This window comes from Poecilia reticulata, linkage group LG5, assembly GCF_000633615.1.
Source record: "Poecilia reticulata strain Guanapo linkage group LG5, Guppy_female_1.0+MT, whole genome shotgun sequence".
In the NCBI taxonomy this organism is placed as follows: Eukaryota; Metazoa; Chordata; class Actinopteri; order Cyprinodontiformes; family Poeciliidae; genus Poecilia; species Poecilia reticulata.
The window spans coordinates 11,893,260-11,911,934 of record NC_024335.1 but is presented as its reverse complement, the minus strand read 5'-3'; the positions used below and the strand labels follow the sequence as shown (position 1 = coordinate 11,911,934).

The following is an 18,675-nucleotide window of genomic DNA, read 5'->3' as shown; positions in this document are numbered from 1 at the left end:
TTTACCTAAACAAAGCAAAGGTCGTAAAACAATTTAACATCTGGCCCCTGATCTGAGCCCGGTTCAAATCTCGGTCAAACTGTTTCACATGAAGATAWCAGGCAGCTGTGACTTCCAGGTCAGTTCACACATACAGTTTAAACAAGAGAACACTTTAACCTGAAACAAAATGATAATACCAAAAAATCTCTAACAGTTTGCTTCTTCTCTGATGATGCCACGTTTGTGTTTTCTCTGTGATGATGCCATGTTTGCCTTTTCTCTGTGATGACGCCACATTTGAGTTTAGTCTGTGATGACGCCACGTTTGCGTTTAGTCTTTTATGACGCCATGTTAGCGTTTTCTCTGATGACGCCACGTTTGCGTTTAATCTTTGATGACGCCATATTTGACTTTTCTCTGTTATGACGCCGTGTTTGCCTTTTCTCTGTGATGACGCCAAGGGGCAGGTTCTCAACACCAAAAAAAGGGCACATCTAACCGCCTTTTAGGACAGAATATTAATAAAGCCACTCAGCTTTCAAAGTTTAATAAACAATGATAAATTACAAAAATGTGACATATACAATCAAAGCTAACGAACATCTCCATATAGAGCATAACACTAGGCATATGTAAGATATTTTATTAGTAATTTCTTTCTGCAGGTCTATTTTGTTATAGGAAAGTATTGCAATACTTTCCTAAAACTCTACTTTCCTATAAGTATTGCAATACTTCTGGAGTTTTCATCACTTTTACTGGTGATGAAAACTCGTCACTCTGGAGGAGAGGAAGACCGGCTCAGCCCCCTGGACACTCCTGACACTGTTGGCTACCCTGCAGTGTCAGGGTAGCCAACAAAGTCTGCAGGTAGATTTTTGCATATCTGGTGCTCCGGTTTCAAGATCATAGTTTAACCAAGTACTGTAAATAAAAAGTTAGTCCACGTTGTGATGATCCGGCAGACCGTGGACTGATGGACCCTGTCAGCTGGTCCAGGGGCTTGGATCCAGTGGAAAGGTAATCGGCACAGAGGCTCTATAATGGGTCAGAAACACATCACAAGGTGTTGAGATGCAAACCTGAAAAATTAAAAACAACAAAAAAAAAAAACTAATAAGCTTCCATATTTAGCTGCACAACGTAATCAAAACGAATAAATCCTCAGCTCTTTTTGAGAGTTTTGCTTGAAAATAAACTGACAATATCTCAGGAAATTAAATGTGTAAGTGAAATAGTTCTGGTATCACAAAGAAACTGCAAAAAATATTTCAGAGGTGTAACAACACTGAAGTTACTGAGTAAGAGTGAACTGAAATATTTATTACTTAGAAAATGCATGTTAAAATCTGAATACTCTTTTGAAAGTGTGCAGCTGAAATTAATTTAAATTACTAGCAGGCAAAGCACCGTGTTCGCCTATCTGTACCAACAGTAATACAAAAAATGATGCATATAAGAGGCATTAGTTTATAAAAGTCAAGGCAAACCTAAATTTACTATTTTAGAAACAAAAAGCAGCGGGAGGGTGTAACTTTATAACCTCATTTTCTAAGCAGAATCTCAGAGGGGAAAAAAGAGAAATTACGTTGTGTAATGCAAAAACAGATTATAGCAGCCAAGTGGAAAAAAATCACTTCAATGTGGATTATAATTATGAAACAGCAAAGGTAGATGTCATATTTCCGGGATTCGGAAAATACGTAATTTGTACCATTTGTTCTGTGGGTTTTTAATGTGGATCGGTGACACTTAAATGGCGGTGGCTGGACGCAGAGCCGGCTAGCTTTACCGCGGTTGTAAACCGAAGGTTTTGGACCTTAATCTGACTGACTACCTGTGTGGTTTGGATCGGGCTGAAGCGTTGCTGCTCTCGGCTGTTCTTAAATTACCGTGCTCGGTATCGGAGGGACTCGGCGTTCCGACTGCACGTTAAATGTATTTTATAATTGTCACATAAACAAAAGCTAAGGAGTTGCCTAAAAATAATTTCATACTCCATATAACACAAACGCATACATCAACACACATGTATTGACTGCCTCTGTTCTCAGCCTGTTCCCGTTGCAGTGGATTTCCTTCCGCATTATTGTCCTCCAACAAATTATTAGGCTGAACGAAGCTCGTACAGCTCCCTTTTAACCTCCGTCTTCCCATTTCTAACGCTGGATCTTCAACATCCCCAAGCTTTGAAATAGCAGGCAGCTACAAACCGTGTGTTAGCTGTAGTGGCTAAGTTTTGGCTGCAGTCTGCTTTCGCCTTGATATCAGCAGGAAAATGAAAAAACTAAGCACTGGATGGTACTGGCTATTTACGGGACACAACGGCACACCAAAAAACTCGATTGTTGCACCAGTAGCTCACAGATATTTTAAGTTTTGCGTCTTTTTCATGGTACAGATCTTGCAGCTTTGGCTAAAAAACAATAGGAGCGAGCAGGACCCGGAACCAATCTATAGGGCATAAATTCAAACGGAAATACGTCACCACCTCTCGTGGCATATACCCCATTGAGTTGTGGTTGGAGTTCGACTGTAGAAATGAATGGAAGTCAATGGAAAGTCTTTGCAAAGACAGCGAGACAAACGTGTGTGTGTGTGTGTGTGTGTGTGTGTGTGTGTGTTTGCATCAGGGAGTCCACCCACTGCTTCATTATCCAGTCTGATGGAGCTGGAAAACTGTGTTTCCAACCTGAGCCTTGCACATGAGATAGTGGTGAACGGAGACTTCTGCATCAAACCAAAAAGCCCTCCCACTGACAGGCAAGATGCATTCAACCAGTTATTGCTTCACAAATCAAAACTGTTGAGTTAAATTAAACAGTTGCTTCTGTTTTAGTCTGGAGGGCAGAGTGACAGACATCATTCACCAGGCGTTTTGGGACAGTCTGCAGGAACAGCTGAGCAGCGATCCCCCAAACTACAGCCAAGCAGTTATCCTGCTGCAGGAGGTCAAAACTGTAAGTTTTCTTTAATTTGAAGGACTCTTTTTGAAAAGCCAACCTTTATTAAGATGACAGCCTGTCTTCCATTACAGGAAAGGCTAAATTTCTCATATCTTGAATTAAAAAAAACAAGCATTATTTTTAACATTATTTTGTTTCAGCTGTATTAAATACTGATAGAATAAACAGAAAAATTAGTTTTACATGAAAGGAATAAAATATGTAAAACGCTCAATCCCCCATGAACAGAGATGTTTGTACAGAAGTACCGTCTGTGATTATTCTTGAAGGAATGTTAAAAGTGCATTCATTCAGGACCGAACTCAAAATTAACCGTGCTTATAGGCATTATGTTTTTTTCCTGCGTTATGCCCTTTGCTTATTCTGTCATCGCATCCTCACCTTCATTTCACGTCAGTAAATTCTGAATGAGAAGTTGACAAATGATTGCTATTAAGGTGATAACTTAAGGAGCTTGTCGCCGTCTTTGTTTCTCTTCTGGGTGGCGATGAAACTACAACACTAAAAAAACATCTAAATGGATGTTATTAGTTAATTGATTGAAATTAATTTTAATCTAATAATGCATGAATCAGCAGTTAATTGTAACTCAGTTAACTGTTTGCATCCATAATTCAGAGAATCAGAGATGATTTACGATGAGGGTTTAATAACAAACATTTCGGTAAAACTACAGCAACACATCTTCTGTTTCCTTTCAGATGCTTGGGTCGCTGCTGCTGCCTGGTCACATTAGGTTGAGGTCTCAGCTGGATGAGGTTCTGGACATGGAGTTGATCCAGCAGCAGGTCCAACACGGAGCGCTGGACCTCCACAGGCTGGCAGGATTTGTCATAAACATGATGGCATCTTTATGCGCTCCTGTGCGCGACCCCGAGGTCAGGGCACTGCGAGACCTCAAAGAGCCCGTGGAGCTCCTTCGGTAAGCAGCGTTATCTGTAACATTTATGTAAAAAAACGGCATAAAATATAACAAAATGATTATAAAATATGTCAGTCCAACCATCACAGTCACTCCTCTTAAACACATTTCACATTTTGTTACAACAAAAAGCCCTTCACAAAACTCCATTGCATTTAAACTGAGATCATCTTACACACAGATAAAATGTGTTTATAATTAGGTGACTTGAAGTTAATGGGTTGCACTGGATCTTATTTACCGTAGTTGAATCATAGTATAGGGGGCTGAATGCAAATGCACACTTTTTAGATTTTTATTCCTGAAAGTGGTTGAATGCTGTGTGCCATCGCCTTGCACTTTCCAATTATACACTACTTGGTGTTGGTCTGCTGCATAAAATCTCAATAAAATCCATTGAGGCTGTGCTTTTAATGTGACAAAATGTGAAAAGCTTCTATAGATATGAAACCGTTTCCCAAGGGACTGCCAATAAAAAAGTAAAAGTAAGTAACCTTTTCCTTCAGGGGTATCTTCCGCGTCTTGGGACTGATGAAGAGCGACATGGTTAACTTCACCATCCAGAGCCTGAGGCCTCATCTACTGCAGCAGGCTGTGCAGTATGAGAGAGCCAAATTTCAGCAGATCCTGGACAAGCAGCCAGGTGAAGGGGGGGAAATCTATCTTTGTTTCACTCCTCCGTTTTAATTAAGCGGCGACAGAGATGTATGTAGATGGCATAGGTGACTTTGTGAGAGAAACATTTACGGTAATTTAATGTCTCGGTATTCAATTAAACAAATTCTGACCTCTGTCGCACTAAATCACCATCCTCCACTTTTTTATCTACCAGTGCCGTGTGAGAAATTAAGCTAGCAGATATTTAAAGTAAAACTAAAGCTACTGATTAATAAAACAGCTTCCACTTCTATTGTTTTACTGCCTCTTCAGGACACAAGCAAGTTTTGTAAAAAAAAATAAAAAATTTAATGTGTATCTATATTTGAGGCACAACACTCATCTGTAAGCTGTGGAAATGGCAGTAACAACTGCATGGGAAAAAAGAGCAGAGTAATTTTACCTGACAGAAACAATATTGTTGCCCTCTGTAGTCATAATAAATAAATTATAATTTTATTCAAAAGTTTATTTATTTCAGTAACTGTGCTCACTATGTAAAACATATATAGACTATTTACACACACAAAATAATATTTTAAAACCTTTTTTTCCCTGTCAACTATGTTTTTTTTTGCTGACTGCTAATGAAAATGAAAATACACCATTAATGATTAGAGCATTACATCACACAGATAAAGACATCAGTACATTAATCATCAATTTTTGTTTCATTTGCCTTTTAGCTTATTTCTAATATTTCATAAAAAAGGTTCAAATGGAAAATTGAAAAATCTGCAGGTGAATGTGCCAATTTTTAAAATCCATTTTATTGATTAATCATGAAAATAATTAATGCTAAAACGATGGTTAATTGCAGCCCTATTCTTGTGCTGTAAAAAGCTCATCGGAGAAAAACATCAAGACGTCTCATAGTTGTCCAATAGTAGAAATGTTTTGCTGTGAACATTACAGAACCTCTTGAAAGCACAAACTAATCTGAACCTGTATAATCCAAAAAACTCAAGAGATCCTCAGCAATGTTTGCAGCACAGTTTAATTGTGTGTTTTATTTAAGCGCGTCCCTTTTCTTGTCTCAGCTTCTCTAGACAACACAGCTGCTTGGCTTGTGGCGGCAGCGTCCGAGGAGGCGGCGGCGCTCCCAGCTCACTGTGACTCTCCCGGTCCTGACAGTCGAGCTCTCCCCAGCGCCACTGCTATTCTCAACCGCGCCTACATGCATCTGCTCCACTGGGACCCGCATGGCCAGAAATATCCTGAGGTCAGCAGCAACTCAGAAAATTACCTCTCGCTGCACCTTTCATTACACTATGTGATATTTTATTGATTGTGGGGGGAATATTCAGCTGCTCTGTGCACTCTTCCTCACCCTGCGGCATGTTAAAGCATGTGACAGGACACTGGAGCTCTTGTAGAACAGCAGCTCCGAACCCTTTTATTACACGTATCAACACAGCAATGTCGGATGGAGTTACAAACTCGCCGATCAACATCGCGTCTGCGCCGCATACTTGGTCTGAATTCGTCTAAAGCTTAAAGTCGCTCACGGCAACGAGGTGACCGTGTTTTGCAGAGCATGCTGATGGACCGGTCCCGCCTGGACGCTCTGAGCCAGCAGCTCCAGATGTTGGTCCTGGAGGCCTCCGTGTTGCTCCTGACCGCCACTCAGTGTCGGGGCGTCGCTTTCTCCCTGCAAGGGTTTGTAGGTAAACTCAAGCAGACGATCACTGCCCTGCTGGAGGGCAGTCACACCAGGTAAGGGAAGGACTGGGTGATGCATGTACTGGCTGCCATGGAGAACAGGTATTGTATGAGATGGACACCAATGGAGGTGACAGGAGGCAACTAGGTTGTCAGGACAGATCCAGCTAACCTCATTCTTTCCGTTTAAGAATAGCCTTGCCATTATTATTGGATGGCATTAGTCCAACAACTTTATAATCCTACTATTTATTAATTTATCGCAACAGGCTTTTAATTAATCAAAATGTCTACCCCCGAAATTAGCGATCTGCATAAAAGACAGAATTTCTATAAGCCTGATAGATTTGAGCTGTTGCACATTTTAATACCAGTTTCTGTTTCTCCAGGGAAGCTGACCTGAAGAGGGTCCTGTTGGAGCTCGGGGAGGCGGTGCTGCAGCAGGTGAAGGAAGCTCTGAGCACCCAGGGGGGAGGAGAGTTTCCTCAGGAGAGCCAGGATCTGCTGAGAGGACAAATATCTGACCTGTGGAAGAATAACAACCCGGTCCGCTCACTTATAGGTCAGGCAAGATTCCAAGACTAGTTATTTTCCAGGCATTACTGGTTTATTCTGGTTGTTCTCCTTGATTAAAGTGTGGTGCAGAAAATGCAGATACCTTAATGGGAAAATGGATCAATTTCAAGCTACAGAAAAGAAAAAAATACCTTGCACAGAAACTACTGGGCTGGAATATTAATCACTTTCGTCCCCATTTACTGCAGACTTTCATGCTATCTCCCATAAACAGATTATTTTCTGTTTATAAGACTGCCACACACCTCAATTTGAGCTCCCTGGCTAAAGTAAGCACTATTATATCAACGTGTTCAAAGCTAACTCATTTCCAGCCTCTACCTGTGTTCCCCAAGGTTCTGTCTTCAGTCTTTTCCTGTTTATCCCTTCTTTTTTTAAATATCTTTCTGAAAATTTTATATTGAGTTTAGCATTCAAATGACACTCAAATCTTCAAACTTCAAATCCCTGTTTCTGTACAAAACATGTTATTTCTCCTCCAACTTTCTCCATTTAAGCTATTTATTATAATAATCTTTTATTATACTAAAACACCAGAATCTCTTCCAGTAGTTTTGCTCCTTTCTCTCCCCCCAAAGAGCCTGGCTTCCACTGGATGTGTATTCACTCCATTTATAACTTTGCATGTTTTCGGTTGTCTGCATTAAGTTACCTTGTCTAATAAGAAAGTCCATAAGTACCACAGTCCTCTAAAAATGTATTAAGCAAATATTTACATATTTAAATAATAATAAAAATAAGAAATCTTTTAATGAGTTAGAAATTTGAATTTTAAGTCACCATATCTTCAAAACAATTTTAAGTATTTAATATGTCCTGTGCTACAGTCTATGAAAATAATTCAGATTTTCAAATTGGCTTGTCAAGTAGACCTCAAAATCTGATTGGTTGACTTAACAGGCAGACCAATGACCACTGAATTTAGGAAAATAAGATAAAATAAATTCCTACCAATTATAGAAATTCAAATATTTTTGTATGCTTTTAAGGTATATTGATTTAATTTTTCCACATTTTTTTCTTTACTCATCTAATAAAAATATTGACATGTGTAAGAGTAGAGACAACTTTAGACAACAGATGTATTTACAATTTAATTTAAACTACCACATATAAATATGTATTGAAAAACTCATTTTTTCAGTTGTAGTACTTTTGACACATTTTAATGTTGCACTTGCTCTGTAAACCTTTGGCATCTTAACAGGCTTTTAAATGAAATATATTATTAATGTTTGTTAAAAGCTTGTGTTTAGAGATGCACAATTTTCCCCCGTAAGAGAAGCGCGACTTGAAACCAACCGTTTTCTTTCTTAGCTAATCGGAGAAAATAACGAGCACTTTTTACGTTTCTTTTTCAGTGTTTACGTGCTTTCAAACTTTGATGAAAGCCTCTGCACAGTTCTGACTTTCCTCCATTTTTCTCTCTGTCCAACACAGGAGAAAGAGTTCGGGGCTTCCTCCTGGCCATGCTGCAAGGCGGCTCGGCTAAAAGGCGTCCAGAGCTGCAGTTTCCCCTCGGGCTGGTGAGTTCCGAGCTCGCAGAGTTGGGGACGGCCTTTGGGCGAATTGTCCACTTCAACCGAACCGTCTTCGGTCCCTTCTATGCACCCATCCTCAGGAAGCTGCTGCTGCCGTCAGGAGAGGGCGAAACTGGGGAGGACTCGCGCTGAGCCAAAAAAACCCAGTGACATGATCATAAGCTAACATTTTGTCACAATTTTGCTTTTTAATTATGAGCGTCGGGTGAGCTTGAGATGAAAATCTGTAAGTCTGTGTTGCTGAACTTCTTTAGTTATATTTAGAGTGTACAGAAACTGAATATTTTCTCAAATGTCAGGACTAAAGAGTGAGTGAAAGCCTAAGGCAATTACTGAATTCTAGCAAATTTGTGTTCATAATACAAGAATATGTAGCAGAAATAAATAGATCAAAATGGAAAGACAAAAATATATGCTAATATTGTAAACAATATTTTATTCAACGCTGTAGCTTGTTTGCTGTTGATGAATGTTTATGTATGAATTACCAAAGACATTGGGCACTTTTCTTTTATTTCTTTTTATTCTTCTTTTGCACCTTTGATTATAAACCAGATATATATATACTGTTATAAGGGAATTGTGTAAATAAACAGGATTTTATTGGGAAACAAAATGCTTTTTTTTTTCCTTTTTATATTTCACAGCCATTCAAACATCTCAAATTACAGAACAAATAAATAAAAATACATGAATCTCAAACAAATACTCTTAGAGAAAAACTATATTTAAATATAATGAACTGAGCAAAATAAATATCCTGCAGATGGCCTTCATAATAACGTGTGGTGCTTTATTTTGGGATTTCTTTGTAGTAATAAAGTTAGTTTATATTTTGTTTCTTTTCTTCTTCTGCTACAACACAACGTCCCAGACTGAGAGCCATGATCAACGATTAATGTGAAAATGTGTAAAGTGCTCATTATGTCTTTTCACTTAAGAAAATGAACTTATATTCTTTAATTTCTTTAATCTTCCACAGTGAAGCAGTTGTATTTATACTTTTAATGAGATTTTTGAAATTGATATCTGATATGATATGACATATCTTTAATTTATTTTAACAAAGATTTTGTCTAAAGTAGCTTTGGTTTGTATTAGTTTTAGCCTGGTGGTCTGCAGGGCATCATTTAGACCAGACAATCATCTGAGTTACTTGGTGCACTCGTCTCTGCAGAACTTGATCCTGTACCAAAATGGTACTTTAACTTCTTAGAAGAGCGGTTTTGGATCTTGGATCCTTGAAAACAAAATAAACAAATAAAACAACAATGTGAATAGGAAACCAACCTCAATAATGAGTACATTATTAAGTCTACAGTGCTAAATTACTAAGATTTTAGGAAATTAAAGATACCCACATCAAAATGAGGTGTTTTATAAAAATAGTGGAATTCCTTTGCCATCAGCTAATATATGCTTTCACAGCTTTGCTTCTGATTGGTTGATCAGTCCCTGGTGATGGCTCATGCCCTGAAACTACATTCAATTAGATGGATTTGTAATTTCAGACAGAACTATCAAGAGGACTAATCAACCTTTCAAAATTTTATTGAATTATATTTTTCTTTCTTTACTTTATATACCATTTTATGTTTGTCTTTTTTGTGTAAAGTTTCTGCAACCTTTTGTTTTGTTCTTCCTCTGTACACAGAATGGAGGCTCCGTCAGCTTCAGTAAGTAAAATTATTTGGAGAGGTTTTATGTTTAATATTAGTAATATGGTTCCACCATGATCCAAAATAAACCTCCAGATGGCAAAACAGCTGCAGTAGAATAGATGCCCTTCTTGTGGTTAGTATAATGTATTTATTGTTCTTTGATGATACGTACATTAAAATGTTGATGGAAATATTAATGCATTTTTTTATTTATTTTTTTTCCATAATCATTTGTACTTAGGAACAGTACATAGGAAGTGAGTGTTGTGCAATTGGCTTCCTCTACAACAAAGATAAATCAATATGAACTTTAAAAAAAATCTAAAATTAACAAAGCTAACTGTATGCAGTATGCAACCTCGTGACTCAAGGTAAAGGTGTTTAAGCAAGTTTCAAAAATCTGAGTATAATTATTTAGGCTATATCTTTAATTTACTCTTTTGTGAAATCTTCATCCTGTTGAACAATTTTTCACAGTCTTAATAATAAAATTAGATTTTGTTTGTTTGTTTTTTAATCAGTTTACATCAATGAAGCACAATGTGAGAAAACAGTGGGGATGCTCCTTTAACTTTGAGTGAATTTTCTGCTGTCTCAGTGAGGTGGATGGGAAGTTAGAGCTGTGCATCAGCTGGAAGCTAAATGTTCAGAAAGACTCAAACATGTCAGGTCTGCTAACAATTCATCTTGTTGTTTTAGGGGATTTCCAGGGTCCTGTGCCACAAAGATTTTTGACTTGTTTCTTTTGCTAAAACTTTACTGACATTGTTACAGAGATTATATATTTGTTTTTACATGTTTAGTACAGCACATAAAAAATACAAGGTAAATCTGTGTTTAAAAATATGTTGCAGAATGTGAAGTGTTGTAATTCAAGTCATTCCTTATTACACTTAAAATCAGTCACTTGACATTTAATTTTTTTGTTCATACTTAGATGGTTCTCTGAACACCAACAACACTGACACAGCAGTGCTAATCTTCGTTTTTTTCCTTCTTTTTTTTTTTTTTTCCAAAGATCAGTGAGAGCTTCAGTTCTGCAACTTGAAAATAATAAAGTACAAGAGAGGCACAAACGGGGCTAATCGTTTGTTTAGATTAGAAGTCGCACCACCCACTAATCTTGTTCAGTGGGGGAAACAATGAAAGCACAATTGTACAATAATTACCATCTTGTAATGTCACTTTTGATTTCAAACAGCTGGTGTAATGTGTCTGTTTTTAACTGCTCAGCCATGTAAAGAAAATCAATGCTGACAACAGACTTGGGAGGGTTTCTTTAGGCTTTGTATTATTTAATATCATGAATATAATATTGCTTTGAAATTTGAAACAGTATCACATTTTCAACAAACCATACTCTGACCACAAATATGGGCAAAGCATTGTATGCTGGTACAGTTCATTTTTTCTCTTTTGTTACCCCTTTTCAAACCGCGCTCCATCTTCAGTAGACCCAAATCAACAGAAATTCTCATTAATGGTCTATGTTACTAACGGTCTACAGTGCTCTATACATAACAGTACCTACATGACAAGATCCGTAAGTCACACGGAGGCCAGGAAGTAGACTTGACCTTTCTCGAGACAGGAGTGATAGACAGGTCCTATTCAACCAGTGATGTGGGACCACAAGTTACCTTTTGACTGTGAGTTGGGAATTCATCTCGGGGGCAGTGGAGGAGCAGGAGGTGTACAGAGTGAGATCTAAATGTCAGAGTAACGCTGGTTGGCCCCTTCTCTCTCTCTCTCTCTCTCTCTCTCTCTCTCTCTCTCTCTCTCTCTCTCTCACTCTCTTTCTCTCTCTTTTAACCATTTTCCCACTGCTTTGTGCACTAATTCAACACACACAAACACACTCGCATCAGCTGCTCCCCTTCAACTCACAGCTTGGTGTCCGGAAACTTGAACGTTGGGGCGAGCTACACAGGGAGAATACGAATGTTAAAAAGAGGACAGGTACATGCACAGCCACATCATGCTACCAATTCTTGCTTTAAATAGCTGCTCTTCATTAAAGTGTAATGCTTTTTTTTTTCTTTTTCCTTTTATAGTGTGCAGCCATACGAGAGCACGTTGTCCTGGAGACGCACAAAATGGAGGGGACGAGTGTGACAAAAATGGGGAGAAGGGTGGAAACGGAGGGATGGGCGATGAATTAGCATGTAAACAGAGTGGGAACATAAAAGACATGGCAGATGAAAGAGTGGAGACGAGACGCTGCTACAGTACAGTACAGTACATACAGAGACTGCTCAGGCCAAATGCATCAGAGGGGACAGAACACAAAGACACTGCCAAACATGCATCATCAGTGGAAGCTAACAGATAAAAGTCAGAACAAAGTGGCAATGACACAACCACAGTGCCGCACAGACAGCAGCTACATCTATACAGTCTCCAGACACACTGTCTTTTGGAGAAGAGCTCCCTCAATCCTCCCGCGGCACACAGAAACAAGGACAGCGGCCAGTGATGTAGCAGTCCAAACGTCCACGAGGACAGACAGAAACAAAGCGAACAGCACACGGTTGGCAGTGCACAGGAGGGGGCACCCAGTCATGTCTCATCGTCACAATCAGCATCTTTTTTTTTTTTTCAATCACAGTGCAGGAGGAAAATACTTGGTTTAAAAAATAACCATGTGTCGTTTCCAGCTTTACATACTATTTGCATTAACTAGACGGAACAAAACAGAACACTCTCAATTACGTGAAGTGACATACTTGACGTGTACTGTACCAAATTCGGAAGTGGAGTTAAATAGAAAGCTACGTGTAATCATGTATAATAAGCTTACCATGAAGGGAAATGTGCACCAGTCTCTGCCGGGGGCTCATTAATTTACCGGTGTTAAAGGAACAGCTCAGGATTTTTGAAGTGGGGTTATGTCAGAAGGTTATGAACAGCAAACATCTTAGTCCTGGGGGCTGAAGCTAACAGCTAAAAAAAACTAAGTGGACTTCTACCATCTTAAAAAAAATGTCAGCAATTTGTGCAAAGTCTTTTTATGAACTTTTAAACAAAATAAATGCTTGTTTGGAGATTATTTAAATAGAAACTTTAGATTTTTTTACTCTCTAAATGGACATAGGAGGAGGTGCAACAATTAACTTCCTGCGTGTAACAGCAATTGAAAATGGACCATGGAAATAGTCATAGCAATGGTCTGATATAAAGCTAAAGCTTGTAAAAATAATAATAATAAAAGCATTGCTAATTGATTTTTGATCTGCATTGTTTTTTTTAAAGTTAATCTATGTGAGAACACTATTTTATAAATAAACCTTTCAACCATTGACACAGCACTTGAAGATTATTTACATAGAAGTTGAGGAATATTTACGGAATGATTTTTACTAAAAATGTCCAGAGAGCAGAACCTGTAAAGTGTTTCTGCCCAGAACATCCAAAGAGTAATATGCTTGATTTCAAATCTGTGGACAGCTTTAGACTAAACAAAACCTGGTCTTAAGTCTACGCTCAAAACAAAATTCAGTAAGTTATGCAAACACATCAGAAAGCATGAACTGAAATTTAAGGATAGTTTCATTAAGTTCAGTATGAATTAATTAGTTTTACCAAAGTTGGGCATCATTACATCATGCCAGTAAAGTGCAAACTCAGCGCATTTTACGTGCAACTAAACAGGGATTTGCTTGTCCAGCCTACATTACAGAGACCAGAAATTTATGATTACTGGTTCACTTATCCAAAAAGTGATTTTGAGATATAACAGAAGGGTGTTACCAAACTACCGGGTGAAGATTTTTAAGATAAAATGTTTCTAATTGCTTGAAAAGTTTATCAGGGAACACATTGAATCTTATTTTTATTATTCAGTCTCCTCCCTTGAGTAAGAAACATGACTGTTAGGTTAACTGGTCTTTCTAAATTGCTATAAGTGTGTCATCTGCATGGTGTTTGTCTTGTGCGTTTCTTTGTTGCCCGGTAACAACCAGGAAGCACATGCAAGGAGCACCAGGCCTCTCACCCAAAGACTGCTGGAGGTCAGAACCAATACCATCCCAACCCGCCGCCGCAAACCGCCAAGGGTGAAGCAGGTACTGATTATAAATGGATGCATGTGCTGCACACAGGAAGCTCATTGATGGCACACCTCCTTTGACCCAATTCTCTATGTAAATACTCATCAGTTTCAGTCTAAATAACTGTCAAACAGAAAAGTGGCATCAGAGAAGTTCATAAAACACAATTACATTTTTCAGTTTGATGTTTTGGGAAAGAAAAGTCCATTTTGGTATACCCTCTCATATTACTTTTTAACTTCAGCCTTCAGGACACGACCATTTTTTGAAGACACCAAAAGACTTGTTTTTACTACAGGCAAGATATTAATGTCTTTTTTTCTTTTTATCATATCCTCACTTCAAAAGTCCTAAACTATCACTTCAATGAACGGATCTTTGATTGTAGATTACAAAAATAAGTAAAGCTTGGGACTACTGCCAACATCCTAAATATGCTTACTTTTGTTATTTTCTTCTTTTTCGTTGTCTTCTCTTTATGTTACCTCTGTCGAGATATTTAAAATCCGTTTTCAATTACCTCCCATCTTTAAAAAAGTATCACAAAATGCACTAATACTACACTTGCACTGTAAGAAGACAAAGTTTTAAAAGGGATAGTGCTGTTTTTTTCCGTTTTCTTTTTTTTTTTTTTTAAACACAGTGCTTTTAGTTTTTCTTTTTAAATGAAGAAGATTCGCAGGCTCTCAGCGCTACCGTTAATGCTGACAGGCACTGGGCAGTACAAGGCCAGACTCATCTCAACAAACCTGTACCATCATCTACACGTCTTCCCAGCCAGTCACAGTTAGATACAGTAGGAAATCCAAACCGTAGCTTTTTTTTTTTTTTTTTTTTCTTTCTCCTTTGTTTGTTAAAAACTGGTTGTAGGCGTGCCGCTGTTGGGTGCTGGAATTTGGCAGGATAGGGGATCAGGTGGGATTTTTTTAGTTGATTATAGTTACTGCAATATTGTGTAAGGAGGTTTCAGTTCTCAGTCCGCTTTGAGTTCAGACATCAGTGATAGATTTGTGACCAATCCATAAGTGGTCTTACTATGAGTACTGTACAAATGAGTAAAAAAATACAGGTTGTTTGCTGCATGTTGCTGTTTTTGTCTTTCACTTTTATATATATATTTATATATATATGTTTTTTTTGTCCATCTTGCATCCCATGCTAGCAAAGCAGCCTCCTCATAGTGCCTCACAGTGGTAGATGCCTGGTAAGACAGGACAGGCTAAAGATGGAGAAAGAAAAAAGTATATAACTGTCTTGAAACAAAACAAATTAATAAGTCAAAAATAAAAAAAATATATACTTAAAAATGTGAACACAACATCGTCACTGCAGAATTGACATCTATATCGCTGGGAGTCTTAAAGGAACAGGTCAATATTTTGAGAACAATGTAGTTGCCTTCTTGCAGAGAATAAAGATTGATAACCTACTAATAACCATGGATAAATGTTAATATACTGATATTAACATGTGAATGACACTTCTGTTTTTATTGTAATCCGTCCAAAAGAAAACAAAAATACAAACTGAACCCTGATGATGTTAAAAATACAACCAATTTTTGAATAAAAACATTTTCCAACAAATTCGCATATTTCTTTTGTCTAAATTCCCTAAACAATTATTAACAAATGCAAAAGTCTGGAAAATATATTTTTTTCTTTTACTAGTACTATAACCATATTTTTAAAAGAAAGTTAAAAAAAAATCCAATGTCTAATTGGATTTGTAATGTATTCAGTAATAATGTATTCAGTGATGGGAAAGAAAATCCACATGATGAAATAATTGTTCTTCAGATGAATCCTAAAGAAATTATTGTAAATGAAGCACATTTGTCCATTGACTTTAATATGAAGATATTTACAAAAAAAATAAAAATGAAAACTTAAAAACTAAATTTTTATTTACTCAGTTCATCTTTACATTTTATTTTAATAATGTTTGATTAAATAAAACATGTACTATACAGGTCCTTCTAAAAAAATTGCATATTGTGATAAAGTTTATTATTTTCCATAATGTAATGATAAAAATTAAACTCATATTTCAGGTTTTATATTGTTTTAATACTGATGATTTTGGCATACAGCTCATGAAAACCCAAAATCCCTGTCTCAAAAAATTAGCATATTTCATCCGACCAATAAAAGAAAAGTGTTTTAATACCAAAAAAGTCAACCTTCAAATAAATACGTTCAGTTATGCACTCAGTACTTGGTCAGGAATCCTTTTGCAGCCTTCAAGGCGGCGTGGCATGGAGGCAATCAGCCTGTGGCTCTGCTGAGGTGTTATGGAGGCCCAGGATGCTTCGATAGCCTTAAGCTCATCCAGAGTTTTGGGTCTTGCGTCTCTCAACTTTCTCTTCACAATATCCCACAGATTCTCTATGGGGTTCAGGTCAGGAGAGTTGGCAGGCCAACTGAGCACAGTAATACCATGTGGTCAGTAATACCAGTGGTTTTGGCACTGTGAGCAGGTCCCAGGTTGTGCTGAAAAATGAAATCTTCATCTCCATAAAGCTTTTCAGCAGATGGAAGCATGAAGTGCTCCAAAACCTCCTGATAGCTGCTGCATTGACCCTGGCCTTGATGAAACACAGTGGACCAACACCAGCAGCTGACATGGCTCCCCAGACCATCACTGACTGTGGGTACTTGACACTGGACTTCAGGCATTTTGGCATTTCCTTCTCCCCAGTCTTCCTCTGGACTCTGGCACCTTAATTTCCGAATGACATGCAAAATTTGCTTTCATCCGAAAAAAGTACTTTGGACCACTGAGCAACAGTCCAGTGCTGCTTCTCTGTAGCCCAGGTCAGGTGCTTCTGCCGCTGTTTCAGGTTCAACAGTGGCTTGACCTTGGGAATACGGCACCTGTAGCCCATTTCCTGCACACGCCTGTGCACGGTGGCTCTGGATGTTTCTACTCCAGACTCAGTCCACTGCTTCCACAGGTCCCTCAAGGTCTGGAATTGGCCCTTCTTCACCATCTTCCTCAGGGTCTGGTCACCTCTTCTCGTGCAGCGTTTTCTGCCACACTTTTTCCTTCCCACTGAGGTGCCTTRATACAGCACTCTGGGAACAGCCTATTTGTTCAGAAATTTCTTTCTGTGTCTTACCCTCTTGCTTGAGGGCGTCAATGATGGCCTTCTGGACAGCAGTCAGGTCAGCAGTCTTACCCATGATTGYGGTTTTGAGTAATGAACCAGGCTGGGAGTTTTTAAAAGCCTCAGGAATCTTTTGCAGGTGTTTAGAGTTACTTCGTTGATTCAGATGATTAGGTTAACTGCTCGTTCAGAGAACCTTTTCATGATATGCAAATTTTTTGAGACAGGGATTTTGGGTTTTCATGAGCTGTATGCCAAATTCATCAGTGTTAAAACAATAAAAGACCTGAAATATTTCAGTTGGTGTGCAATGAATCTAAAATATATGACAGTTTAATTTTTATCATTACATTATGGAAAATAATGAACTTTATCACAATATGCTAATTTTTTGAGAAGGACCTGTAGATCATCAAAAAAATGTTAAGAAAAGCATGACAAATCTGTTGTTACTACCCTATCAGTCCAATTTTCTCATTTCCTTCTTGATTTTAATATTTGTAGACCTCCAGTTCTACTGTAGGACGTAGGAATTACTGTTGATGCCATTTTCAATGTATGTTAACATTCACTATTTATACTCCAGGTCTGACAAATAACAGTGGGAGCCATGTTGAATGCAACAGCATGACCTCTGAAACACAGAGTAATTGCAAACTTAGATTTTGACCCCTGCAGAGACATGCTTTGCACAAATGAAATATTAAATAAGTATTAAAATATTATGCATGACTAAATGCATAATATGTAGAACAAAACTGAGCCTCTCTTACAAAAATATTAATGGCTACCACTATTCTCAAATCTCTGCAAGATAATAATCAACATTTTCTCCCAAAATATCAAACTGTTCGTTTAAGGGTTAAGCCTACAGACCAATTTAGCCTTACACAAATCATTCCAACATATCTAAAAATACTTGAACTTGCTGTGAAGTCAAGCTTGAACAAATCAAAAATGAACATACTTGTTTTGCCTGTGGAGAAAACCCAAAAAAAAAATTGTCTTGAAAGAAGAAGAAGAATAAAGATGCAACCTCTGGGAGCTATCGGGGATTTGGAGGCAGATGCAAGTTGTCAGGAAGAGGAGGATGAGGAGGAAGAGGCAGTTTGGTTGAGAGAGCAGGGCCACTGTAAAATGAGATCAGTCCAGGATCATCTGTTCCAGGGCTCCACCATTAGCTGCAGCAGCAACAGGCGAAGGGGGGGCTGCCAGGGATGTTGTGGGAGCTCGGGGGAGCCGCAGGAGTGTTTGTCATGGCATGTAGGAGGTCGGCGTGGGTCGCTGGGCGGGGCAAAGGAAGGTGCAGGAGGAGGCAGCCCTGAGGGATGCTATACCATCACAGTGAGAAGGCACGGGGCTCACATGTATATATCTCTTTGTGTGTGTGTGTGTGTCTGTGTGTTTCTCCGTGAGAGAAAGAGATGAGCGGAGAACCGGATGCAAGGGTAGAGGAAAAAAGTACGAGGGAGGTGCAGTGAGAGGCGTTAAATTACGAACCATTTTGATCATTGAAGATGACACAATTACTTTATTATGCCATAAAATG

General features: G+C 38.3%; 2 protein-coding genes across 8 annotated transcripts in view; one reads left to right on the top strand and one right to left on the bottom strand.

Moving 5' to 3' along the window:
• Positions 1-10,990, top strand: part of LOC103464728 (T-complex protein 11-like protein 1) — a 44,121-nt gene extending 33,131 nt beyond the window's left edge. The window contains exons 3-11 of one of the 2 annotated variants that reach the window (XM_008409040.2): positions 2,617-2,746; positions 2,823-2,943; positions 3,651-3,871; positions 4,378-4,514; positions 5,569-5,750; positions 6,063-6,244; positions 6,580-6,752; positions 8,207-8,292; positions 8,388-10,990. In XM_008409040.2, coding sequence (XP_008407262.1) covers positions 2,617-2,746; positions 2,823-2,943; positions 3,651-3,871; positions 4,378-4,514; positions 5,569-5,750; positions 6,063-6,244; positions 6,580-6,752; positions 8,207-8,292; positions 8,388-8,462 — 1,307 coding nt within the window. In that variant the 3' untranslated portion in view covers positions 8,463-10,990. Of the gene's footprint in view, positions 1-2,616; positions 2,747-2,822; positions 2,944-3,650; positions 3,872-4,377; positions 4,515-5,568; positions 5,751-6,062; positions 6,245-6,579; positions 6,753-8,206 lie in introns of both variants that reach the window. The other variant, XM_008409039.2, reaches the window with a different exon arrangement.
• The window catches only part of anks1ab (ankyrin repeat and sterile alpha motif domain containing 1Ab), a 55,460-nt gene continuing 47,750 nt past the window's right edge, over positions 10,966-18,675 (bottom strand). For 5 of the 6 annotated variants that reach the window (XM_017304862.1, XM_017304860.1, XM_017304864.1 and 2 more), the window contains one exon: positions 10,966-11,890. In XM_017304862.1, coding sequence (XP_017160351.1) covers positions 11,833-11,890 — 58 coding nt within the window. In that variant the 3' untranslated portion in view covers positions 10,966-11,832. Of the gene's footprint in view, positions 11,891-14,632; positions 15,237-18,675 lie in introns of those variants that run through there. The other variant, XM_017304861.1, reaches the window with a different exon arrangement.